Here is a 26,220-nt window from a genome sequence, read left to right on the forward strand (position 1 = left end):
CCCTGCAAGGCACTGTATGTAGCTGGAGTGCAAGGTTGACAGATGCTGGTCTGGCCCGGGATGAGGCCCACCTTCTTAGAAGACAGAGCTCACATCCCTCCAAGAGCCAGAAGCGCAGGTGAGTGTGAGGCCTGTGTGCTCTGAGTGGCAGCCTTTCCCAGCCCCATTTCTCAAGAAACAGGCCACAGCCTAGGCTGCCTAGAAGCCAATGCTTATTTTTATATTGAGCCTGAGATAGAATTTACCAAGAAATCTCTCCTTTTTCTCAAAGGAAGACATAAATAGGATATTATGTAGACGGTCTGCATCTCTAACCCAGCCATAAACTTTCTACCCCCTCCCCCACTCTGGACTATCACAGTCTCAGGGAGGAGACACGGAAAGGAGGAGAAGCCTCAGAAAAACTGCCTTTGCTCACTCATTCTCGTCTCTGTTCCCTTCCCACTTAGGGGCACGAGAATCCCTTCAGAAGGGCAAGAGGCAGAAGAGGGGTCCCTAGTGCAGGCTAGCCCAGTCTAGGCAGAAGGTTAGCAGGCAGAGAAGATGAACTCCTGGGGTGTTAAGGCAAACAGTGCCGCCTAGAATCTTTATTCAAAAGGGAATCAGCATTGGACAAGGCCCACAATTCAACAGCAAAATGCACTTTTCCTGGAAGTGCCGATCTTCAGCTCCTCCCTATGGTCACCTGCCTGAGAACTTGCTGTCAGTTCCCTACCTTCATAGGCGCTTCCCTGCCTGCCCCATCTGACCAGACCCAACTCTGGAGAGGGGAGGGCTGGAGACATAGCCTCCTGGCATAGCAGGCTCTGCTACCCTCTCTGGTGCCCCTGGCAGCATTCAAGCCTCCTGAGGAGGGTGGGGATGGGGCTTCAGAACAGAGGGGAGGGAAACCTGGGCTGGCAGAAGACACCCTCCAGGCACCCCAGCACTATTAGCCCAGAGTCCCAGGGGCCTGGCTCTATTGGTCTTGCCCCCCACATGCCCTCCCCAAAGGGTCAGTATATCTTCTGCCGACTGGGTAGGATGGCCTCTTTGATGAAGGAGAAGACAACCAGGATGCCTAAGCGCTTGCCTCGCTTGCCTTTGGTGAAGTAATTGGAGACCACGTCATCTGCAGAAACATAGGCAGGGAGGTGAGCATGCATGCGCATGCGTGTACACATGTATGCAGTTCTCTCAGGGCTGGTGCCAGTCCCCCCACCTGACTTAAGAAGCCCTTCCTCACCGCCTGGCTGCATGGTGGAGGGCAGGACATTCTCCCCAGCCGAGAGTGACACGAAGAAAGCAAACGGGATTATCCACAGGCAGAATGTGAAGTAGGCCAGGACCTGGTGACAGGAGAGACTGAGAAGGGAGAGCCCCAGGGGTGTCCCAAAGGCCCACCCTATCCCTGCAGGGGCAAGCACTCAGGGACCAGGACTCTCTGACACTTAGACTGTGAGGGGAGGGAAAGTACAGCTGTACGAATGCAGTCCCTCCCCAAAGTGACACTGTTCTCGGAGGATGGGGGTGGGGGACTTCAAGTAGAAGGAATCCTGGGGAGGTGCCGATGGAGCTGGAGCCAGGAGCCCTGCCTTGTGAGGTCTGGCTCACACAGGCCAGCCTGTTGCCCCTTCCAGACTAAGATGACCCTAGTGAGGCACCCAAAGGGATACACTGGGGAAGAGCAGTGTCCTCCCATCTCACCAAAGGGATCCCTTCTCTTCTTCAGACACCCTACCTTCTATCATCATCGTCGTCGTCATCATCATCATCATTGTCTAAAAATAACGAGCTGGAGAGATGGCTCAGCAGTTAAGAGCACTGATTACTCTTCCAGAGGTCCTGAGTTCAAATCCCAGCAACTAAATGGTGGCTCACAACCATCTATAATGGGTTCCAATGCCCTCTTCTGGTGTGTCTGAAGACAGCGACCATGTACTCACATACATAAAATAAATAAAACCACAGTTCCTGAATGGGCTCCGCTCTGGCTCACAGCTTCAGTCACAAAGCAGATCACGTAAGTCCCTTTTGTCTCCCATCCCTGCCACAATGAATATGTACTAGAGACTGGGCACTTCTTACCTCAGAGAAAGGATAATATTCTTCCGCAAAAAACTGAAATGCCAGGTAATGGTTCACCACCACTAGCCCTGTGGGGACGGAGAGTCTGGTCACAGTGTGCTCACCAAACCCAGGAAGCCCCCGAAATTGGAGCCCTGGGTTTCATCTTGACTTTATCCCAACTCACAGCATGGCTCTAGGCCAAGGGCACTGCCTAGACCTCAGTCCCCATCTGTTAAGAATAGGTGCTCAGCCCCAACTTTCTCACTACAGAGGGCAGCAGGAACAGAATCAGAAGGTAGACTGGAACATTGTAGCATGTTATAAAAAGAAGGGTTTGTGTACATATAATCCATGATCATGCCATTTCTCTCCCAAGAGCAAGGTTCGAGAAGAGGTCATGGGCCAGCAGAGCACACACCACGGCGGATTCCGCTCCACACTGTACAGCAGGGAGAAGGCCTCCTCCTCAGATGGAGACTCTCAGCGCCCCTTGGAAATCTAGAATGGGGAAAACTGCTGTGCTCTGGTCCCATACACTCTTCCCCAGTGTGTACACGTTCATGCAAAAGAGCAAGTAAGGAGACGGCTGTGCAGAGGTACAAAGCCCTACCTGCCTCCACGGCAGGATGAAGGGCAGGCACCAGAAAGACCATGTTTCCCCATACCTACCTCACAACTACATGCCTCATTTCTGCCCTTTACCATGAAGATGGCACTCCGCCATGCCATGCACAAGGCTAAGGGACACTAAGCCATAGATAGCACCTGGTACCTACAAGGTACCTCAGAAAAACTTTCAAGGGAGTGACATAAGAAGCCAGAGGAGCCTTATGGTGGCCAGAACTGCTCGTTGGAAGACCTACAGGGGGCCTGGTGCTGAACAAACTCCTGCTGAAGAGATTCTGAGGTAAAATCGCACCTGATATTGACATGCCCCAAAATCTTAACAATCTACCCTTCTATGGATAACATTCAGGTTTTCCCCTAGACTCAGAAACAACTCTAAAGCACTCCTCACACAACCTGCCATCTCCACCCAGTCTACAGCAAGGAAAAACAGTGTCTGTGGCCAACCACTTTCTAGAACCTTCCTCACAAACATCTGTGTACATCTGTGACCACCGCATGAACCAACTGGGTCTAACACAGTTGCTCAGGGATGAGAAATGGCCTTCTAGGGACAGGAAATAGTGTGCTTTCTCTTCCTAAGTCTTCCTTCTAACTTGACTCTTTGGTAAGGTCTTCCTGGCTGGGGCCCTTCCACTAATGAGGACTAGGCCCTAGGCAGAGACAGGTTCTAGGGTCCTCAGGAATGAGAAGTCATTTTTTTCCCCAAGCAGTGTGGCCTCCTGCAAATCTCAGCAGCTTATCAGCTGCTCCCCTCCTCAGTATCCCCAACAGGTCAGTGTCTGGGATACAGTGCCCGCATCTAGTCCCATCAAGTCCTCCCTGCTTGCCCCCTCTCACCGCATGACAGGATGAAGTTAGGTGATGTCAGCATGATGAAGGGGAAGGTCTGGAGAAGGCCAAAGTAGACCAGGTTGGTGAAAAGGCCCACGCCAATCATGCTGGTGGGGAAGCGCTCAAAGACGTAGAGGCCAATCAGCACTGCTGTGGAGAACTGAAATAGGCAGAAGCACTGGCTCAGGGGACCTTCAGGCCTCCTCTGTCACCCCCTGCCTGCTCTGCACAGCATTACAGATACACTTTGATGTTCTTGGTTCACAGAAACCACACTCAGCTCTCAAAGGTGGTGTCTCTGAAGGTCACTTCTAAAACATTATTGACAGTGATCCAAAGTGAGCAAAAATATTTTACACAGTACCAAACACACAGCCACACGTGTGACAGAGCACAAACTCAATTTGTCTGCTCTAGTCTTTACTGTTATTGTTTCTGGAGCTGGAGCTGAGATCTAACCCAAGGCCACATGCATGCCATGCCCACCCACCCCCCACATCCTCTGTTTCATAGCTTTCTTGAATGCTAAGCATGATCTACTGAATCAATTACACAATTCAGTAATGAACCCAGCAGGCAGTCTGTGATGAAAGGTCTACTTGCTATACAAACCACACCCCAGACTGAGCCAATGAACTGGCTGTGGCCCTGTCTTTACCACAATCTACAACCCCAGGCTATGTTCAGACTGAAAGTAACTGCAGATATTAGGCTAGTGAAAGGTGAACTTCTCTGTCCAAAGGCACTCCCACAGCCACCTCAGCCTTCCTCACAGCTGCTGAAGGAAACCTACCTACAGCCTCCCTAACAGGGACAGGGAGCAAGTCTTCTGGAAAAGAAGCCTCCCATGAAGCAAGAGAAAGGGTCAGGCATGCTCCCTTAGAACAAATCACACTGATTAGAGAGAAGGCAATAAGAAAGCATTACACTGTCCTTACTGTCCCTATACGTCTGAGCCTGGACTGGGATTGAGGAACTGGTGCTGGGACAGTGGATATAGAGGGGGAAAGCCACACGAAAGCAAAGCTGTGGGTACCTGTCATTGAAATATCTGCACTGTCACCTTAAGGAGTGGCAGTAGGTTGTGAAACAATGCCACCTGAGGCTGGAGGGTCAGGGGTGATCTGGACCCAGGAGTGCAGATTGCAGGGTTGGGGGAAGAGGGACACCCTCAGAACCTGGTTCTCAGCACCAAAACAGTTCCAGCCCAAACAATCCCCACTTCCTGCTTCTGATGTAGGGCAAGCAAGCCCCGGATGACTCCAGGGAAAAGCGGCCTCTTACCCAGATCATGTATTTGATGATTCTGCTGGTGGCCACCGTGTACTCTTCAATCAGCTCTGCAAGGTAGTACAGTCCAGCCGCTAGGTAGGAGGAGGGGGCGTCACAGGAGGAGACAAACAGGAAGAGATCAGTCAGGGGCACTCCCATCAGCCTGCTTATCCCGTATTCCCCTACCAAGCCTCTCCAGACTCCAGGAAGTCGGGAACAAGCCAAAGCACCCCTGGGATGTCCTCAACTGCACAAGTAGAACTTTGCCAAGACAACTGTAGAAAGACTTTATGCTGACCGTACAGCATAAAGTTAACCTCTGTTCCAGGAACCTTAAACTCCACTCAGTCAACCAACACCTGCAGAACACTTAGTTTACAGGCCGGGTGCTGTACACTAGCAAACAGCCGGGTGAGAGACAGGCAGGGGCCTCCCCGCTGCCCCAGCCGGAGGGGACAGGCAGAGTGGGGAGCCCAGGGCTCCGAGAGCAAGGATGCGTCTCCGGAACCAAACATCCCCTCCAGAAGGTTCGGCGGAGGTCCAGTAGGACCAACTCGGGGTCGTCAGCGCCCAGCTGCAAAAAGCGGCAGCGGTTAGCGGCTCGGGGCACCGGGGCGCGCGCGGCCCGGGTCAGCGCTCTCACCGACGGCCAGAGTGATGAATGCCACCTGGATGAACAGCGACAGCCAGCTCAGCACGTACATGAACCACATGGCGCCCCCCGGGCCGCCGGGACGGGCCTGCGCGGTCCGGCTCCCGCGACACTGAGCGGCCGCTGCCGTGCTGTCCCCGCCCCGGGGACGCCGAGAAGAGCGGGATGGAGCGCCGCCGTCCCTGCGACCCCGCCAAGCCCGCGAGCGCCGCTAACCGGCTCGGAGGATCAAAAAATCGCGCTGCACCCGGTACGGAGCGCCTACACAGAAACCGGATTGACTGGGACCAATACTGGCTCAAGTCGGTACGTAGGATCCGTACGGCCCTGGATCCTAGTTTTCTGTGAGAGGAAGATTACCTTATCTCAGGTCACACTCTAGGAAGCCGCATAGTTCGGAATCCTAGATGCCGTCAGCCCTAACTCTCCCCCTGGGCTGAGGTCTTTTGCAATACAAGTCTGCACTTTTGCGTGGGGACTAAAGCAACCGCTAAGCACTGACTGTACTTGCGACACTGTAGGCAATCAGCTGAGAGAGCACCACCTAGTGGCTGACACAGACAAGCTTCGAGTGTCAATGTGCCTCTTAGCTCTTCTTGTTTGTCATTTTCAGGAAGGGTCTCATAGCTCAGGCTGGCCTTGAACTGTCAACCTTCCCATCTCCAGCTCTCAACTGGTAGGACTTCAGATGTGTGCCACCATGCTTGGGCGAAATAAAACTTTTGATTTGTTTTTTGATTACAGGTCTTTCTGTAGACCTGGAACCTGCTATTTAAGCAGGTTAACCTTGAACTCACAGAGATCAGCCTGCCTCTGCTTTATCCCAAGTCCTGGGATTAAAGGTGTAGAAACACTAGGCTAAGGTCTTTTCTTTTTTGAAACAGTCTTATGTGGCCCAGGCTGGTCTTAAAGACACTATGTAGCCTTAAGATGACATTGAGATGCTTATCCTCTTGCTTCAACCTACTGAGGGCTGGAATCATGGGTATTATAAGTTAGGGACTAGGTAAAATATTAAGTCCTTGGTAACTGTTACCTGGCCAGCCTGCCATTATAAGGAAACTTTCCCATTTGTTTCTGCTGTTACTAGGAAACTCTCTAATGCCAAGATTGATTACATATTGTTATGTTCTGTGCCCAGGGAAACCAATCATGATAGAAGTCAATAGAACCGCTTTGTACGTTACTCACAATAAGTTTGGACCTGAACTGACCACCCAACAACACTTTCTTCACCTATGTATAAACTTTTATAGTATTTGCTTTTATAAGCTGCCCCTGGGATGAACCCCAACATCAGAGATATAAGACACTATTTAAAATAAGACCTCCATTTTGAGTAGGGGTCAAGTAAAGTTTAAGTTCCTAAGACCTCCCAGGGAACTGACTTCCTAACTGGAAGAAAGAGACTTGTACTTGGGCAACTGACGTCCTGATCGACAAGTTAAGATATGAATTTTAGTCAAAACAAGTCCCTTCCTGGTAGACCAGTTAAGACATGAATATGAGACAAGGCAAGTCCCCTGCCGCCATTGAATGCCCCAACCAATAGGAGCAGGACGAGTGTATAACACAGACATGTTCCTAAGAAATCTCCCTATCCCTAGATCCTGATTGGTGAAATAACATGACACAGATGTTTGAGGATTGGGGTTTTAAAACCCTGTAGGAGCTTAACTTGAGGTCATGGTTTGGCTCCTGAACCTGAATTGTCTCCCTGATTGATCAGTCTTGGGGTGTGGCATTCACCAAACCATCCATAGTTGACCAAGATCAGTGTCTGAGTGGTTTGTGTGGCAATTCCTAGACGCCAACAGGTATGTGCCACCATATCACAAACAATCATATTTCTTGATTCATAAAGTAAATGCTTGTTCTTAAACAAAATTAATAAAGGAACAGGCTAGAGAGATGGTTCAGTGGGTAAGATCACATGTTGCTCTTACAGAGGACCCAACTTCATTTCCCAGTGTGCATGTCAGGTAGTTTATGAACACTTGTGAATCCAGGTCCAGGTGGACCTGATGTTTCTACCTCCATTGGAAACCTATACTCAGCACACATACTCTCCGAAGGCAGACCCACAAATACATAATCAAAAGTAAATGGGCCACACACGGTAGTGCATGCTGTTAGTCCCAGCACTTGGGAAACAGAAGCCGGTGGGTCTTTGTGAGCCTGAGGCCAGCCTTGTTTACATAAAAGTTCCAGGCTAGCCAGGGCTACATAGTGAGACCCTGTCTCAAAATAAACCATAAAAATAAAATAAAATTGCTTAAATGAATAAAAATGCTTCATGGAGGAGAAAATGTAGATGTGTTGTCTGCTCTGTTTTCAGAACAGAAGAGAAAGGAACCTGGGACCCCTGAAAGCTGAGTGCACCCATGTTTCACTGTGCCTGTTAGAACTGGTACACCAGCCAGGAGCTGCCATTTCCCCTGTGTTAGAGCCCAAGCTGACCTGGGCAGCCAGGCCATGGATCTGAATTTCCTTTGATGGCAAGAAAGGCAAGCAGGAAGAAACAAAATGGAGGTTTTGGTTTGGTTTGGTTTGGGGTTTTGGTTTTTTGGTGGACTTTGGTTTTTTGTTTGTTTTTGTTTTTGTTTTGTTTGTTTTTTGCTTCATCCAGTCCAACTTCATACCATAGGACTCTGGAGCCCTGGGAACCAAGCTGATCAGGGATCAAAGCAAAGAGGCCCAAGTCTCCATTTGAGGGGGTAAGGGATAAAGGAAGGGGAGCGTTAAATGTCAAGGATTCATTTCAGGAGTAAAAGACTGAGAGATTCAAGGCAGAGGTTGACTTAGTCATGAGCAGAATCTTCCCCGCAGATGTCCTCATTCCAAGGTTATGCCCACGCCTTCACCTTTACTCATTTCACATTTGTGACGGACATGTGGAGGGAAGATGGTAGATGTTCAGCCCCATCTACGTCTCTTCCTTGGAAATCACTGCCAAACAATTTCTTGGCCTTTTGGCTAAGATTAAGGTCAGAAGATGCCAAGCGCTGGCAGTTCCAACTCTGCGGCAGACGTGGCCCTAAGTGATTCAGATGAGCTGACCCAGTTAGCATCACATCTAGGGCAGGGGATGGTGCCGTTGCTGTCTCTGTCCCCCCAGACAAAAAATGAAGACACAGAGAGCTTCAGTTCCCATCAAATCCACAGAGGACACAAATCCTTGTACCCATAGGAGCCAGGGTTTGAATCTGGGCAGCTTGGCTCCAGAAACCATGTGGTTTTCCTTGGCCAGCTGGCCTGCCTTTCAGCCCAGGGACTAGGTCCTGCCTCGGTTTCAGGCTTCATTTCCCCTCTCTGGCTTTATCCTTGTAAGGATACCTCTCACAATTCTCACAGTTCTGTTTCCTTACACTGTGCCTTTAATAACTCAACTTGTGACATTCTTACAGACACACACATCCACTGGATCTAAGACAAAGGACATTAACGTTGAGCTGTGGTGCCAGTGATCCACCCTGCTTGGGACTAGATTCCACTTTATTAAGAAAGCTGAGGTTATGGAGTCATCATCCTGATAGCAAACCCCTCCCTATGTTGGAGCTGTCGCCTTCTGCCCTCTAGTGACAATCAGAGGTGCAGCAGAGAACAACAGTGAGGAGTGGTTTCCTCACCTCTTGAAAGGAGTTTTGGGGGACAGAGATTTTTTTTTCCTGCCAGTCTTGCAGTGAAGGGCAGCCAGGGAAGCCTGATAGCACCCACCACCACACACATTGCATACACTTGTGGATAGGATTCATTTCAGCATGGACTTCTACTTCCCAATCTTGCCAGGCTCCATCAGTGGGGATGGAGATGGGAGGTGGGGGAAGACCAGGCTCTTCTTTCCTCACATGCCTGAGAGACTGTCAGCTCTCCAGGACTCTCAGAAGCAGCATAGGGTGGTGAGAGCCATAAGTAGATGTGCTCTACTGTACTCCATGACAAATACGCACCATATTTCTAATAGACGTTGTCTTGGATAGTGCTGACCTCCTAAGGGACAAGTTCTCCCTGTGATGGTCTATGCAGTGAGCACACTATTGTTTGGTATCCTGTGGTAAATTTACCAGAGCACAATCCCAGAAGGAGATAAAGAGCAAATTAGGAAAGCTTTGACCTCTGTGTGGTGCATACAGATGGTCCAAGTTACCTCTGCCCCCGTCACATGTCAGGGCCATGAACTGAAGGACTTTCTAGTGAAATGTACTCAAAACTTCTAGATCATTGTTCAAGTGCTGTCTTCTAATGTGCCAGGTCCAACAGAACTATGTGCAGGGGCACTGTGTTGGCTTCAAAACGAATGGTCACACAGGCTTATATATTTAAATGTGCAGTCCCCAGTTGGTAGAAATATTTAGGAAGGATTGGGGGGTGTAGCTAAATTGGAGGAGGTGTGTCACTGGGGTTGGGCTTTGAAGTTTAAAAAGCCCATGTCATTCCCAGTTAGCTTTCTCTGCCTCCAGATGCAAGCTCTCGGCTACTATCCAGAGGCATACCTGTCTCTTGCATTGCTCCCTGCCATGGTGGTCATGGACTGGTCCTCTGAAACTGTAGGCCCCTGATAAACTCTTCCTTCTATAAGCTGTCTCCTAGTGTCTTATCCCTGAGGAAGAAAAGTGACTAAGTGCACAGGATTTGAGGGGGAGAGACAAGAACCTGGCAGGGGAGGATCAGACCCTAACATGTTGCTAAAGGAAAGTTCTGGAGACTGAGAGATCTCTGAAATGAGTTTGTGAGACCATTACAGCCCAAAGCCAGGAAGACAGGACCACTTCCCCTCAGGCACTAGCTGCAGAACTAGGTGGCGGTTAGAAACATGTGTCTGTTTTCGGAGGTCTTAGAGCCACAGCCTGGGCTCTCTCCAGCCTCTCTAACAAGCCAGACTTGACCACTGTCCTCGGTATGCCGACCGAGGAGGCAGGTACCAGTGAGCAGCAGAGAAAGGAGACTTATCCTGTGTGGGAAGGGGAACAAAATGGTGAGGTCCAACAACCCACAAGTCCCTCTCTCAGCAGACAGACATGAGGTTTACGTTTCAGTGGAGGGCAATTGCTAAGTAGCTCTGGAGAAAGTGTGGTCCACCATCACTGAGCCTTCTTCACTGTCTCAGCTCCGATCTTGCCTGCAAGGTGGTCTGGCAGGCTGTCAGAACTGTGTGAAGTCGCTTTCTGGGCGACAAGCTCCCACTCTGGTCGGCATCAGTTTCAGCCATTGCCCTTCCAAGTGTGAGATTCTTCCAAGAAAACCTTTTTTTTTTTTTTTTTTTTTTTGGAGTCTGTTGTCTTAGGACTCCGATGGCCAAAGTGAGGGGCAGAAGTATGTCTTGAGATCTTCTCTCTTACTAGGATGGCTACCCCAGATATTTGATCATGAGAACCCGGGTGCTGGTGAGATGATTCAGTGGGTAAAGGCACTCACTGCCAAGACCAATGACCTGAGTTGGATCAATTTGATCCTTGGGATCCACATGGTGGAAAGAAGGAACAAATCCACACAAGTTGTCCTCTAACCTCTCCATGTGCACTTTAGCATGTGCTCACATGAGTACACACACACACACACACACACACACACACACACACACACACACACAAATGCAATAAAAACTTTTTTTTTTCTTTTTTTCGGGGCTGGGGATTGAACCCAGGACCTTGCGCTTCCTAGGCAAGCGCTCTACCACTGAGCCAAATCCCCAACCCCCAATACAACAAATACAATAAAAACTTTTTTTTTCTTTTTTTCGGGGCTGGGGATTGAACCCAGGACCTTGCGCTTCCTAGGCAAGCGCTCTACCACTGAGCCAAATCCCCAACCCCCAATAAAAACTTTTAAAGGAAAGAAAAACTTGGGGAAGAAAGGCTAAATTGAGATTGGGCACATTTTAGGGACTGGAGGAAGGTGTCCTATAAGGGGATGGTACCCTAGTGGTCATCCTCTTGGGAGTTTTGTCTGCTGCCTAAAACTGTTAGCTGGTTTCTCTTGCTCTACCCTCTGGCCTGTGACTGACTTTAAGACATTGTACACTTTTCTATTATACACACACACACACACACACACAGAGAGAGAGAGAGAGAGAGAGAGACAGAGACAGAGACAGAGACAGAGACAGAGACAAAGAGACAGAGACAGAGAGGCACACCAGTGGTGGGGGCAGCCCGGCTGGTACAGGCATAGAGCACTCCTCTTGAGGAAACCTCCCCAGTCAGGCTGGCAGAGCCATTCCCCTTTATTCCCCTTTATTCAAGCAGCTCCAGGCATCTCCCTGACAGGAAGGAACTCAGCCTGAGAAGAAAAGGGTTGGATCCTTTCTCATGAAAAGAAAGAAGAGGGAGTGTTGAGCAGAGTGGAGGATGGAGACCTTGCAAGTCTGCCTTCTGCCTTTCTAGTGCTGTCCAGAGTCAGTCCACACATGACATACTGCTGACGACATGAGGTCTGTGAGGAAACCCCTCCTTGTCCTAAGTAGATAGGCCCAGTTTTGACCCACTGAAACTGTATAGAGAAAGCTCTCTCTGTGTATCCTGCATGCTCCAGGGCTGTTTTCATCCTCTCCTGACCACACACACAACCCTCTTACACCCTTAAACCCTTCTACAGCAGAAGGAGCTGAAGCACAGAGAAACTAGGCATGTTGACCCACCATAGTGTCCTCAGGAAATCAGACTTTCAGTGCTTAAACTGTGAAAGACATCAGTAAACAGGGACAAGGTGGTTAACCTAGACCCTAGTCTTCCTTCTACCGGTCCTCATCTTCCTTCCTTCCTTCCTTCCTTCCTTCCTTCCTTCCTTCCTTCCTTCCCCCTCCCCCTCTCTTTCTTCTTTCTTTCTTTCGTCTTTCATTTCTTTGACAGAGATGCTTGTACCCCAGGCTGGCCTCAAATTCATTATATAATTGTATGTGACCTTGAATTGCTGACCCTCCAGCCTCCTGTGTGCTGAGATCACAAGAGTGCACCACCAGGCACAGTCATATTGTTTTTCTTCTTTAAAAAAAGTTTTAAGGATTTATTTATGCTATAGTCTTAAGTGTTCTGGCTTCATGCATATGTGTTCACCACATGAGTGCATGTGGAAGTCAGAAGAAAGCATTGGATTGCTTGGAAATGGAGTTACAGACAGTTGTAAGCTACCATGCAGGTTGTTTTAGTTAGGGTTTTACTGCTGTGAACAGACACCATGACCAAGGCAACTCTTATAAGGACAGCATTTAATTGGTGCTGACTTACAGGTTCAGAGGTTCAGTCCATCATCATCAAGGCGGGGACATGGCAGCATCCAGGCAGGCATGGTGCAGGAGGAGCTGAGGGTTCTACATCTTCATCTGAAGGCTGCTAGCAGAATACTGACTTCCAGGTAGCTAGGGTGAGGGTCTTAAGCCCAAGCCCACAGTGACACACCTACTCCAACAAGGCCACACCTCCTAACAGGGCCACTCCCTGGGCAAAGCATACACAAACCATCACACAAGTACTGGGAACTGAACCCAGATCATCTGAAAGAATAGCAAGTGCTCTTCACAACTGAATCATCTCTCCAGAACTCCTCCTTCTCTTCTTTTTTCTCTTCTTCTTCCTCCTTTTCCTCTCTTCCTCCTCCTCCTTCTTAAAGGAAAAAAAAGACAGGGTCTCACTGTATAGCCCTGGCTGGCCTCTAACTTACTTTTTAGGTAGATCAAGCCGGCTTTGAACTCACAGAGATCCACCTTTCTTCAACTCCTGGCTGCTGGGACAAGAAATGTGTGCCACCATGCCTACTCCAGTCACATTAATAACCACCGAAATAAATACAGTAATACAGTGCTTTGGAATGGCCTCTCTTTGAATATCACACACACACACACACACACACACACACACACACACACACAGAGAGAGAGAGAGAGAGAGAGAGAGAGAGAGAGAGAGAGAGAGAGAGTCAGTCTCTGGAGTCTTCTTCCACATGTATACATATCACCATCTCTCTGAAACTCCTCAAAGAAAATGTACTCCTCCTTCACACTCTTCCCTCACAGTCCTCCCTCACACCCCTCCCTCACACCCCTCCCTCACACTCCTCCCTCCCTCACACTCCTCCCTCCCTCACAGTCCTCCCTCACACTCCTCCCTCACACCCCTCCCTCACACTCCTCCCTCACACTCCTCCCTCCCTCACACCCCTCCCTCACACTCCTCCCTCCCTCACACTCCTCCCTCCCTCACAGTCCTCCCTCACACTCCTCCCTCACACTCCTCCCTCACACTCCTCCCTCCCTCACACTCCTCCCTCACACTCCTCCCTCCCTCACACTCCTCCCTCACACTCCTCCCTCCCTCACAGTCCTCCCTCCCTCACACTCCTCCCTCTCTCACACTCCTCCCTCACACTCCTCCCTCCCTCACACTCCTCCCTCACACTCCTCCCTCACACTCCTCCCTCACACTCCTCCCTACCTCACACTCCTCCCTCCCTCACACTTCTCCCTCCCTCACACTCCTCCCTCACTCACACTCCTCCCTCACACTCCTCCCTACCTCACACTTTTCCCTACCTCACACTCCTCCCTCACACTCCTCCCTCCCTCACACTCCTCCCTCACACTCCTCCCTCCCTCACACTCCTCCCTCCCTCACACTCCTCCCTCACACTCCTCCCTCCCTCACACTCCTCCCTCCCTCACACTCCTCCCTCACACTCCTCCCTCCCTCACACTCCTCCCTCCCTCACACTCCTCCCTCCCTCACACTCCTCCCTCCCTCACACTCCTCCCTCCCTCACAGTCCTCCCTCCCTCACAGTCCTCCCTCACACTCCTCCCTCCCTTGCAGTTGCTGGGTCAGCACAGCATATTGTGCCCACACATCATTCAGCCAGGTGTACATGTGTACGATGGGAAGGATCAGAATCCAGTACTCATCAAAAAGGAAGCAGGCATGTTGCTGGGGTGCTGGGCCTGAATGCCCCCTTCTTTTATTTCTAAGAAATTATCTCTTATTGGCATCAGCAGTGTGTCCTGCTTTAAAGCAACATGCAAGACCAGGCCAAGCAGTGCATACCTGTAACCACGCATTTGGAAGTAGAGACCAGAGAACCGTTACAAGTGTGCAGCCAGCTCAGCTACATAGATTCAAGGGAGTCAGGGACACACAGAGAGACCTTGTTCCTACTCTGTGTGCTGGCATGTGTGCATGTACACAGGTGTGTATGCACACTGTGCTTGTGAATGTGGAGGCCACAATGGTATTGTTCCTTGTTTCGGTTTTTTGTTTGTTTTTAGGTTGTTCTGTTGTTTACGTTTGGTTTTGATACAGGATCTCTCACTGATGTCAGAGGTTCATTGGTCTGGCCAGCGAGTGAGTCCCATGGCCTTACCTGTCTTTGTCTCCCAAGCATTAATGCTACAAGCACAAACCGCCATGCTTGGTTTTTTTTATGTGGGCTCTAGGGTTGAACTCAGGTTCTCATGCTTGCGAAGCCAGCGTTTTACTGACTGAACCATCTCCGCGGGCTCCATCTTTGTTTTCCTTTTATTTATTTTTAAAAATTTTATTTGTTTTTATTTTATGTCTATGAGTGTTTGCCTGAATATGTTTGTATACCATAGGCCTGCAGTGTCCAAAAAGGCCAGAAGAGGGTGTTAGATATCCTGGAACTGGAGTTACAGACCATTGTGAGCCATTATGTAGATGCTGGGAACCAATCTCAGGTCTCCTGGAAGAACAGCTAGTGCTCTTAACTTCTGAGCCATCACTCCAGCCCCTCCCCATTTAATAATAATAATAATACAAAATGCACACAAATGCCTTTCTCATTAGCATATGGAAATCTGACTGCAGAGCAACTGGGTTGGCAAGAGGAAGCAAGATGCTCCTCGAAGCCAAAGCACACAGTTAGGATGTCCCCGTATGCAATTGCCTTTGTCTTAGGCTTAGATGAAACATCATGACCAGAAGCAAGTTGGAGAGGAAAGGGTTTATTTGCCTTGCACTTCCCATTGTAGTCCATCATTGAAAGCAACCAGACAGGAACTCGAACAGGACAGAAACCTGGAGGCAGGAGCTGATGCGGAAGGCATGGAAGGGTGCTGCTGACTGGCTTGCTCCTCCTGGCTTCTTCAGCTTGCTTTGTTATTGAACCCAGAACCACCATCCAGCTGGGTCTTCCCACATCTATGACTAAGTAAGACAAAGCTTTACAGACAGATTTAAAAAAAAAAAAGATTTATTTATTTTTGTATATGAGTACACTGTAGCTGTCTTCAGACACACTAGAAGAGGGCATCAGATCCCATTACAGATGGTTGTGAGCCACCATGTGGTTGCTGGGATTTGAACCCAGGACCTCTGGAAGAGCAGTCAGTGCTCTTAACCACTGAGTCATCTCTCTAGGCATGTTCTCAACTGAAATTTCCTCCTTTCAAGTTACTCTAGCTTGTGTCTAGTTGACATTAAACTAGCCATCACACCCACCTTGTCTTGGTGCTCCCTTCCCATTTAGACAGAGAGGAGACAGCCGGGAGGTATCCTCTTTCTACAGGGTTAGAAAACTTCTGCCTCAGCTACAGGCTCACCAGCCCTTCCCAGTACTACTTGCCTGCCTCTACATCTGGGAAATTCCTATTTGTTCTTTAATATACAGCTCAAATATCTCCTGAGAAGGTCATGGGAGGGAGTTTATAACCAGGACCCCAACTATACAGGACCCTGCAAAGTGGGATAAGGCACAAGCCATCTGCCTATGGGCTAGCTCTGGAAGCCATATCCTGCCAGGTCATGTCATCCTTTTGGAGGGGTGGATCCTTGACTAAAGCTTACCAAGGAATATATTCTCTTTCCTACAGCAGGAAAAGGTGTCTGAGAGACGCCAGACTGACCTGTATATACTGACCTGCCATGCTGGCAGCCTGCCATGTCTGTGATAACTATCTTATCCATGTGGAGATATCTGTGCTGAGAAGACATTAATGAAAAGGCTGGTTCTGGGAGAGGTTGCTTGTGGGTGTGATCTGGGCCCTCAGGTTACAGTTCCCAGGCCTTCCTCTTCCAGCTGCCTCCCACACCTGCCTCTTGCAGGAAGGACAAAGTCTCTCCTACAACACCTTAGCTTGAACTCCAGAGTTCATCCCTGCTGTTTCAGACTCTTGATGACTCCTGGCCCTCCCAGATATGTCCATCATGAGCAGATGTTCAGATCCTCATTCCCTCATGGTGGGAGGCCAACGGGAGAGAAACAGGGACTGGACAGTGTATGTGCCTGTACATGTGCATGTATGTGTGTGCATGTGCACTGAACTACATCACAGAGTAGCATCTTGGGAGACTGCTTGTGTCTTCTTGCTGTAGCCATCTGTGGCCCAGGTGAAGGTGGAGCCTGCAGTTTACTCTTTGAGAGCCTCTGGCTCAGCTGGGGAAGAGAGTTTTATAGATTTCAGAGGCTGACAGCTGAATGACAAACCTGGTGACACTCAGACATTTGTTCAGTTTCCACAAGGCACCTGGAAGGGAGCTGCTGCCTTAGGAACAAAGACACAGAGTGTTCTGGAGACTTGAGTCCCCCAGCCTTCCTGTGTCTACTCCTCACTGCACCTTTGCTGAGGTGATAGTTCACCTTGGCGGGGCCTGGATGTGGCCAGCCATGCTTTTCATGATCCCAGCCTCTCTCCAGCAAAGGCAGCCGCCTGGAGCTTCCCCAGCCTGGAGTCTGAAGATCCTGTCCACACCTCCAGCCAAGCTGGCAACCGCTTTTCCTCCTGGCTTCCTGTTTGCACCACAACCCATGGTCCTCACTGATTCACCCTCTTGGCTACTTGCTATGAAGCAACTGTGCTCTGAAGCAACTTTCCAGGAGTTTCTACCCCATGTGGGAGGCCCATGTCTGCTCATCCACAGCTTGACCAGATCCCACATTAGCCTGGAGGGAGACACTCAGAAGTCTGTACTGTGGATGCAAAAATACAGCTGTCATCTGGAAGGGGGGAGGGCTGATTTTATTCTGAGCCAAATATGAGTGACTCCAGCTTAGGGACACAGGTTCAGGTTCCCCGTAAATACCATAATCCAAGGTGGAGAGTTTGGTGCAGTTTTTTTGTTTGTTTGTTTGTTTTGGGTTTTTTTTGGTTCTTTTTTTTGGAGCTGGGGACCGAACCCAGGGCCTTGCGCTTCCTAGGCAAGCGCTCTACCACTGAGCTAAATCCCCAACCCCTGGTGCAGGTTTTATGATAACATAAAACTGAGAAACTACAAAAACACTTTGGTGGAAACAGCAGGATGGCGGGTCACAAAGAAGCAGCAAAACCTCTGTCATGGACAGACGTCTGTCATCTGATGACTTCTTAGACTTCGGGTTTGTGGGAGCTAAAGATGTGTTTTGCGTTCTAGAAAGGACTTTCCCTGATAGTCACAGGATGTCAGGTCATACACAGAGGTGGCCGATATATGATCACTAAGAAGGTTAAAGATAGCCCAAGATAAGTTGGCTCCAGATTTGCAACATTCCGACTCTCCACAACTGTGGACATTCTACTCACTCAACCAATCTTAGAGATTCTTTGACACAAGTGTTTCTTTGGGTTTTTTATTTTGTTTTGTTTTGTTTTCTTTTTGTCACCTCCTTTACCCCCAGGAAATTCAGTTTGCACTGCACTGGAGGGTGTTACTATTTTCTTTTCACCTCTCATCACCACCCTCCTTGCACCTCAGGGTGGGAGGCCAACAAGAGAGAAACAGGGACTGGAGTGTGTGTGTGTGTGTGTGTGTGTGTGTGTGTGTGTGTGTGTGTGTGTGTGCGCAAATGCACTGACCTACATCACAGAGTAGCATCTTGGGAGACTGCTTGTGTCTACTTGCTGTGGCCATCTGTGGCCCAGGTGAAGGGGGAGCCTGCAGTTTACTCTTTGAGAGCCTCTGGCTCAGCTGGGGAAGAGAGTTTTACAGATTTCAGAGGCTGACAGCTGAATGACAAACCTGGAGACACGCAGATATTTCTTCAGTCTCCCAGAAAAGCTCAGACACAGAGAGGTCCCTACAGTGGACAGGGCAAATGCCAAGCAGTCTGCCTGGGTAGGCAAACAGTGCAAAGGTGCATGGGACATGCTCATATTCAGAGGCTGGCAGGATGGCTCCAGTTTGGCCTGAATCAAACATAAATGCATGGGCCCACCCATAGAAACAGGACCCAGACAGACACACAGCTGTGAGTCTCCCACCTAACATCCTCGGGACATCCAAGCTACTCTTCTTATTGCAGTAACACCTTCTGAGCTGAAACATTCCACCCTGGAGGAAAGTTCCTGAGACTGAAGAGTCTCTAACAGGAGGGTCTTAAAACTCAGGAACTAAGCAACCTGTGAGTCTCAGGAAGTCCCTGAAACTGATCAGGTGCATAGGCCTCTTCCTCTCAAAGGTTGTATAAAGCAGTAAGGCTGCTGGAGACTCCCTTGTAGAGCTCCCTGCAAAGCATAAAGAGTTCTAAGGCTCCATTTTGTGAGTTGTCGGCCATACTGGGGTAGCTTTCAGTCACTTATCTGCCTTCAGTTGACCATATTCCTGAATTAACCTGTCACCCATACACCCATGACCCCACAAAACTCATTGGTTCAAAGTTGGACTTAGATGGTATCAGCATTTTGGTCAGTTATTGCTTCCTGTCTGGGGTGAGTGCATGTTCATATCTCCCCAGGAATAATGTCACACACTTCTTTAGTTGAAGGGAGGAGAGCTCTACTGGTTTGGCATGGAGTTTTCTACAACAATGCCACTTTGCTTTCTTTGTTGTCACCCAACTTTTGTTAAGGCCACCTAAATAGGCCAACCTAGTTCTTTCCTGTGGGCTCTGTGTCTGGAGCTATGTATCTTGGGAGATGGAGTTCAAGGTTAAAAGCTAGCTTTCTAGGACATGCTAGAGCTCAGAGCCCTTGAAAAACAGGAGACAGTGAGGAGTAAAAGTCTGGGCTGAGAGAACCTGCCCCGTGTTCCTTCTGCCAACAGGTACTATGCATCTCAGTTCCCAAGGGCATCCTTGCCTCTGACCACAAGAAGGCAGCTTCAAGATTAGCCTTAGGCTAGGGTTCCAAGGTCACACCAGGTTTTGAGGGCTCTAATTCCTTCTCCTAGGCACCTGTGGGTACCAAGTACACTCATCTAGGGTTGTACAGCTGAGCATACCCATCACAGATGGGTAAGTAAAGAGGGTCCTGTGTGCCTGGCTGTGTGGCTAGGCTAAGGGAAAGGGCCAAAGCTGGACCTTGAATCAGGACTGGGAAAGTAGGTCCATACTGATGCTGTGCCCCTATACTCCAGCTCCAGTTTCCATCCCCTTCCAGCTCCTCTCATCTTTTCCTCAGAAAGGCCTACCTCGAGGACAGCAGCTAAGGAGCAAGCCACATCTGCCTCCAGATCTACTTTTTCACAGTAGAGTACACAGTGGATGCCTAATCATTTCCCACCTATCCAGCTGGACCTCCAGCTCCACAAGGACAAGGACTATGGACTGCTTAATCCTAGGCGTCTGGGTGTACACAGCAGGCACACACTGGATGAGCTAACTGGATACACAAAGGTATGGCTAGGCCACAGCCGTGCAAGCACATGCACAAACATACATCCAGCAACATGCTGGCACATGCATTTGTGAGTGGAGGCTTGCCTATTTGCAGGTTTCTCTGGCTTGCCTCCCACCCCCACCAGAGCCCAGTGGGAGTGTTATCACCCATGGCCCTCCATCTAGGCAGCTGGGCTTCACTCAGCCTCCTGGTGCTAACTCGGCCTGACACTCTAGCTGCACATCGGGGCCTCCTGTGGAAACTGTGGCAAGCCTGCCACCATGGTGGTGACTGCTAATTGGCTCTGTGTTGGGCCCTGGGTCACAGCTCGGTCAGCCGTGGCTGATACTTTCTTCCCACTTGTCTCAGGAAAGGCACTGCTGTCCCTTCTGCTTAGGCCTCAGCCAGTCACTGAACCGCACATGCCTGGCCGCGTGGGACAGACTAGGCAATCTACCCACCCATACCCCCATGCATACACTCCATCTAGAGAGGCAGATGAGAAAACTCAGCACATAGTACTGGTTCTGGGTGGGCACTGCGATCACATCGGGAAGGGCCAAGCCTGGGCACCTGTGCGTAAGCTAACCCAGGGGCTGAAAAACCTGAGTTCTGGCTTCTCCTCAGTGTTTCTCTAAAGAGCACATGCCGGCCAGGGAGCAGGAAGAGAGGGCAGGGGCCTGGACTATCAGACGAGGAAATGTAGGTCCATCTCGGCTTAGAGTCAGTAGCAAGGTCTCGAAACTGGATGTTATGATGTCTGCTGACCCGTGTCCAGGGACTTGCAGTGACTGACTTCAGGGTAGAAACAGCTGAGTCCCATCCCCTCCCATCTCTGATATCTTAGAGCTCCTGGGAAATGGAAATGGCTTTTCCTCAACCAGGGCTAGGATCCTCTGTGGGTGCTGACTATTTCCACATGGTTTTCAGGTGTACATAACCAGGGTCACAGGAGACATCAAGGCCTGGAGGCGCGATAGAGGGGTCCCCCCCACTCCCACTTTTCAAACCTCAAGAATGCAATGTGTACCCTTGCAGAGTTTGCCAGAGCCTAAGCCTTATTTTTTTTTTCCTTTTTTATGGTTTTGTTTTGTGGGGTGTCTTTATGGTTGTTTTTATTTGTTTGCACTGGGGCAAGATCTCATTATGTAGCTGGCCTGGAGCTCACAGAGATCTGCCTGACTTTGCCTCCTTAGTGTTGGGACTAAACTCCTGGCTTCTTCATGAATCTCTGAAACCAGATCTCACTATGTAGTCCAAGTTAGTCTCAAACTCTCCATATTTTTGTCTTTGTCCCCGGAAGGTCAGGATTATACCCATATACAACCATGGCCACAAGAGTCCAAACCTTTTAAGGATCTGAATTTCTTCTTATTTGGGATTAGAATAAATAGCACCCTGTCTCCAAGACAGCCTCAAATCCCACCTCCTCCAGGAAGTCTTCTGTGTTGCCCTTGCCTGTCTTGCAGCCCACGCTGTTCTTGCCACATCTGCTCTCACAAGGAGCCTGCAGTCAGGGCAGATGTGGGCTACAGCATGCCTCTCCTGCCTTTCTTTCCCTAGTATCCCAGCCAGGAATATGGGTGAGTAGATCTTAACATACACAAACAACAAACCACACGGAGCCAACAACGTGGATCTCTGAAGCCCAGTGACTTCTCTGTATCTGATGGAAAGTACACAAGAGGCGGTCTGAGGAGGTAGCTCATTTGGTAGAGTGCTTTTCCTTGAATGCATGACTCCTTGGGTTCCTAGCCCCACTTAAACAAGGTACGCTGGCAGATCTCGCAATCCCAGCATTTGTGGATACAGGAGGGTTAGGGGTAAAAGAGCATTCTTGGCTACAATGCAGCAAGTTGGAGGTCAGCCTGGAATACATGAGACCCTGTCCTCATACAATAAAAATAACACAAGATCAGGTAACATATCTCTGGGTCTGATCTAGCCCATGTTCTGAGTCTAGAGAGCTGAAAGTCATCGCCAAGCCAGAACAGACTGTGACAGAAAATAGATTCTAGAGGAAGGAGTGGGAGGGTGCTATCCTTATATCCCCTGTGCAGGCCCACCTTTGTCCATTTTCCTGCGGCCTTGGCCCTCCAACAATCACCTTCTTGTCCAGAACGGCTCCCCGGCAACTGATGGTTCAGTCGAAACCGAACAGAAAGAAACAAACAGAAGGTTGTGACTGGGGCCTCAGTGGGAGGAGTCTGGGTAGTTGAGAAGTTCTCTGCCTTTGGTTCGCTCTTACAACAGTGATGTAATGTGATCAGCTGCCTTACACTCCAGCCCAGCCCATGAGGTACTGTACTCTTGAACTATGAGCCAAACTAGGCCTGTTCTTCCTGATGTGCTTGCTCCAGTCTTGTCCTCCAGGGATTAGCCCTACCCTCCTTTGTTTTGTAGTTACCAGGGAGAAGCCTACTGCTACGGTAATGGAAGGGCTGTGCTCCAGGCCTTCTTTCCTATACCCCATAGCAGAGGGACAGCATGAGCCCAGCCTGGAACTCTTCCTGTGGCTCCTGTTCTCTGCTCCACAACCTAATTTCCTTGCTTATCTTTTGCCTTCTAAGTGTCCCCTTGCTTCAAGCTTCTCCCTCCCATTTGTCCTGCTCTGTGGAACCTACCAGACTTTTCTAGAGTATAGAGCTGCGACCACACTTGTACTGGAAACCTTCACAGTGAGATCCTAACGAGACCTCCAGGGCCTCACGTCCAGCTCTGTTTCCTCAGTTCACAGTTTTGCCCCCCTCCCCCATCTTTTATTAGTGTGAAAACTAACCTTGTCATGGAACTTGCTCTCTTCCTATTTTATCATTTCCATAGCTCTTGTCATGGCACTATCTTACAGTCCCTCGGCACTTTCATACAGCATTGTCCAGAAGTGAGGTTAACACTGGAAACAGCACTGCATAACAACAGATATGACCATACCCCACCAAGTAGACCAATGTAATCTGCTAAGGACCTTGGGGCTGGCATCCTCTGTTCCCTTGCTGTAACTGAATTTGGCATTGGAGGTATTTTCCACTGTCCCTCTTCCCACCCTCCCTTATCCTGCCTCTTCTACAGTGAAGACCTCCTGGGGTCACAGGGACAGAGGAGAGAAGACAATAGCTGTGGCTTGCAGATTTCTAGAACATCACCAATCTTGTGAGCATTGCGGGAACAGCTGCCGAGATGTTGCAAGCTGAGGGCAGAAGGGCAGTAGACCTTTACAAAGCCACTTAAAAGCAAGCAAACACCTTCCACTGCAGCATCTATATTTCCTCAGCCTTGTAACCATTCACATAATAAGCCTCTAGCATTTGAGCGAACTGAGGCTAATTGCTTGGATTTCACAGCTCACTCTTCCTCCTTTTAATATGTCTAGAAGCTCTTGTAATTCCTCAGTTTTTAGCATGATAAACAAAGGCACAAAAGAAGCCTTAAAGAGTTGTGAGCATGGACTGGGGATGTAACTTTGTGGTACACTTGTCTAGCATATGCAAAGCTCTAGGTTTAAACCCCAGTACCATCAACAAAACAAAGCCACAAAAGAATTATGTGCAATGGGGAGTGTTCTTATCAGTCTTTTAATCCATGTATTATTTTAAGTTAAACAGCTAGTATATATTTCATTAAAATGAGCAACACGGTGACTTTAAAACAATCTAGTCAAGATGGTCAGAAGACCCGGAACAGCCACTGGAACATAATGTAAGTCATGAAGCTGAGTAACACATGTGACTTACATGTTCCAAACTTAAAAGCTAAAGACTGGCAAAACCAATTCGAATCATATGAAAAATTAACTCACTAAATTAACCAAATGTTTTATGAATTCTAATATGGAATTCATATAAAAGTTAATATTTGATCTATGTTTTATTACTAAGCTTGTGCATTTCTTTTTTTTTTAATTTTTAATGACAGAAACAAAAATATACCTAAAAGCAAGCTTCTGGAAAAACCATTTGTTCTTCCCTGTCTTGTATGCCTCCTTAAACTTGACCTTAGCCTCCCGCCCATTGTGTTTCAATGCTGGGTCTCTGAACACATTCTTGTCTTGTCCACGGGGATATCCACAGAGTACCTTGTAGGCATGAGGTGGCTGTAATTATAATCTTTCACAAAGGACTCCATCTTGGATCTCTTGGCGATTTTCTTCTTGCCCATGGCAGCTGTCACTTTTCGGGAATAGCGGTCAGTTCTAACCACCAGGACACGGCTGTGAGAGTGGTCGGAGGTGCCATCAATGTTCTTCACAACGACAGCTTTGTGTCCGGAGGGTTTATGTAGCATCCAGCTAGGAAAAGCATCTCTTTCCCAGGATTCATGAACTTGCCCATATCAACAGCAAGCAGCCAGCACTCAGCAGAAAGGAAAAATGTACACTAGCCTGTGCGTTTTGAAAGTGCATAACAGTACATGTGGGTATAAGCAAATTTAGCTACTGGGATGGGGTTGTAGTTCAGTTGGTAGGTAGGTGGTCTACAACATACAAAACCCTGGGGTCAGTTACCAGCATTACATAAACCAGGCATGGTGGTGATTACCTGTAATCCCAGCCCTTGGGAAGCTGAGGGAGGAGGATATGAGGTTCAAAGTCCTTCCTGTCTATATAGGGAGGTAGCCGGGGCCACATGAGCTAGCTTTATTTGATTGGATCTCTGAGGGTTAGTAATCTTTTTTATGTTGAATGATATGTGAGTGCATTAGTGAAGTGCCCAAGGAGGCCAGAAGACAAAATTGAATCCCCTGGGGCTGGAGCTGCAGGGTTTATGAGCCACCTCATGTAGGTCCTGGGAAGTCACCTCCAGTCCTTAGCAAGAACAACAGGTACTATCACCCTCTGAGCCATGTCATGGCCCTGAGGTTTCTCATCTTCATTCTGAAGGTGAGAACTGGCAGCAATTATAGTAATTCTCATCCAAAATCAAATTCAGAAGTCAATTTTGCCTTTGAACCAAACTTTCTCTCTTACATTCCTTTTTAAATAATCCTAGCATTTAGGGGGTGGAAACAGAATGACTAGGATTCAAGGACAGACAGCCTCAGATAACTCAGGAGAGTAGGGCCAGCCCTGGTGACTTGAGACCTCATTACAGATCCTAACAACAGTACAAAAGCACATTGGCACTGTCACAAATAGGTTCCAAGGCTCATTACGCCAGTGCAAAAGGGAAATTTTCCATCAGAATTCACCTACAACATCACATTTCTGCCAAATCTTCTGTTTGGTTAGATTCTATGGAATTAGCTTTGATTCTAAAAATGTTGTTGGAAGAAGTTTGATGTACTATGAATGGAAATGTCTCACTTCTCTCTAGTTTCTCTGTCAGGCAATAATATTGTTTCTATTCTTGAATTATTCAGTGCTTTACTGACTCAAATAAGTAAGAAAGGAGGTAAAGAGTTCACTCACTCTGGAACCTTAAAAGGCACGCCTACACCCAAACACCCTAGCACTGGGGAGGTGGGGCAGGACAATCAGAAGTTTAAGGTCATCCTCAGCCAGATTTTGAGGTTACTTTGGGATATATAAAACCCTGTGTGCCCACCTTCCCAACTGTTCACGTCAAAACACAACTGGACCCAATCAGCTGACAGGGAAAGAGGATCCCAGTTCAAGATCTCACCACAGGAGGCAGGCACAGAGGTCCAAGGTTAGACAGAGGCACACATGGAGACTACTCTGAAGTCTCAAAGAAATGTTAAGAGCAGCAGACAGTCCTCCTGGCTATCGAAGCTGCTTCCAAGTGGGCCTGGAACAACCTGGGACCTGAGAAGGCACACAGGAGTCACACAGGTCCTAACTGTATTTTCCTCTCTTCCTTCTTCCGTTCAACTGAGCATTTTAGATTAGAGTAGCAGGTGGTGGCCAGAAGGTGAAATATGATCTGTGAGTGCCGGCTTTTAGTATGCTGAGCCAGCATTGCATTCCATGCCAGTCTGGGTTATAGAGACGAGATACTGTACAAAAAGAATAGAGTTGGGCTCAGATCACTTGGGAGAGAGCACTTGCCTGACTTTATCCTCACCTGGGCTCTATCCTCACCACCACACAAACCTCAGTTGACAGCAGCCTGGGGCCTCACTGCGTACCTGGGGCCTCACTGCGTACCGCTCAACATACTCAGCACAGTGCAGAGTGCGTGTTCATAAACCAGGGTAGGGTAGGGTAGGGTGGGGTAGAGTGCGGTGTGGTCTGGACCTTGGTTCCCGCCCAGGTCCTCAAGACATTTCCGCCAGACTCTGAGCTTGCCTCCACAAGCGTCTGCGCGTGCGCATCCCAC

General features: G+C 48.9%; 1 protein-coding gene, 1 long non-coding RNA gene and 1 pseudogene across 6 annotated transcripts; 1 reads left to right on the plus strand and 2 right to left on the minus strand.

Annotated features, from left to right (window-relative positions):
- Positions 1–554: 554 nt before the first annotated feature.
- Tex261 (testis expressed 261) lies at positions 555–5,913 on the minus strand. 5 transcript variants are annotated; one of them, XM_017592548.3, is made up of 6 exons: positions 5,795–5,913; positions 4,795–4,874; positions 3,517–3,670; positions 2,068–2,135; positions 1,202–1,328; positions 555–1,111 (listed from the first exon to the last, which is right to left on the minus strand). In XM_017592548.3, exons 2-6 carry the CDS (start codon positions 4,801–4,803, stop codon positions 996–998), a joined length of 474 nt encoding a protein of 157 aa, XP_017448037.1. In that variant the 5' UTR covers positions 4,804–4,874; positions 5,795–5,913; the 3' UTR covers positions 555–995. The 5 variants fall into 5 exon arrangements, with proteins under 5 accessions (XP_017448037.1, XP_008761281.1, XP_038963271.1 ...); XM_008763059.4 differs by lacking the exon at positions 5,795–5,913 and adding an exon at positions 5,426–5,601; XM_039107343.2 differs by lacking the exon at positions 5,795–5,913 and adding an exon at positions 5,086–5,219.
- Positions 5,612–13,230, plus strand: LOC134486595 (uncharacterized). Its single transcript, XR_010065838.1, has 3 exons — positions 5,612–5,740; positions 7,773–11,864; positions 13,098–13,230. It is a non-coding gene; the product is annotated as an uncharacterized LOC134486595 (long non-coding RNA).
- On the minus strand, positions 12,622–26,005 carry LOC108350722 (60S ribosomal protein L27 pseudogene; annotated as a pseudogene).
- Between the last annotated feature and the right edge of the window lie 215 nt (positions 26,006–26,220).

The sequence above is a fragment of the Rattus norvegicus genome, chromosome 4 (genome assembly GCF_036323735.1).
Source record: "Rattus norvegicus strain BN/NHsdMcwi chromosome 4, GRCr8, whole genome shotgun sequence".
Lineage (NCBI taxonomy): Eukaryota > Metazoa > Chordata > Mammalia > Rodentia > Muridae > Rattus > Rattus norvegicus.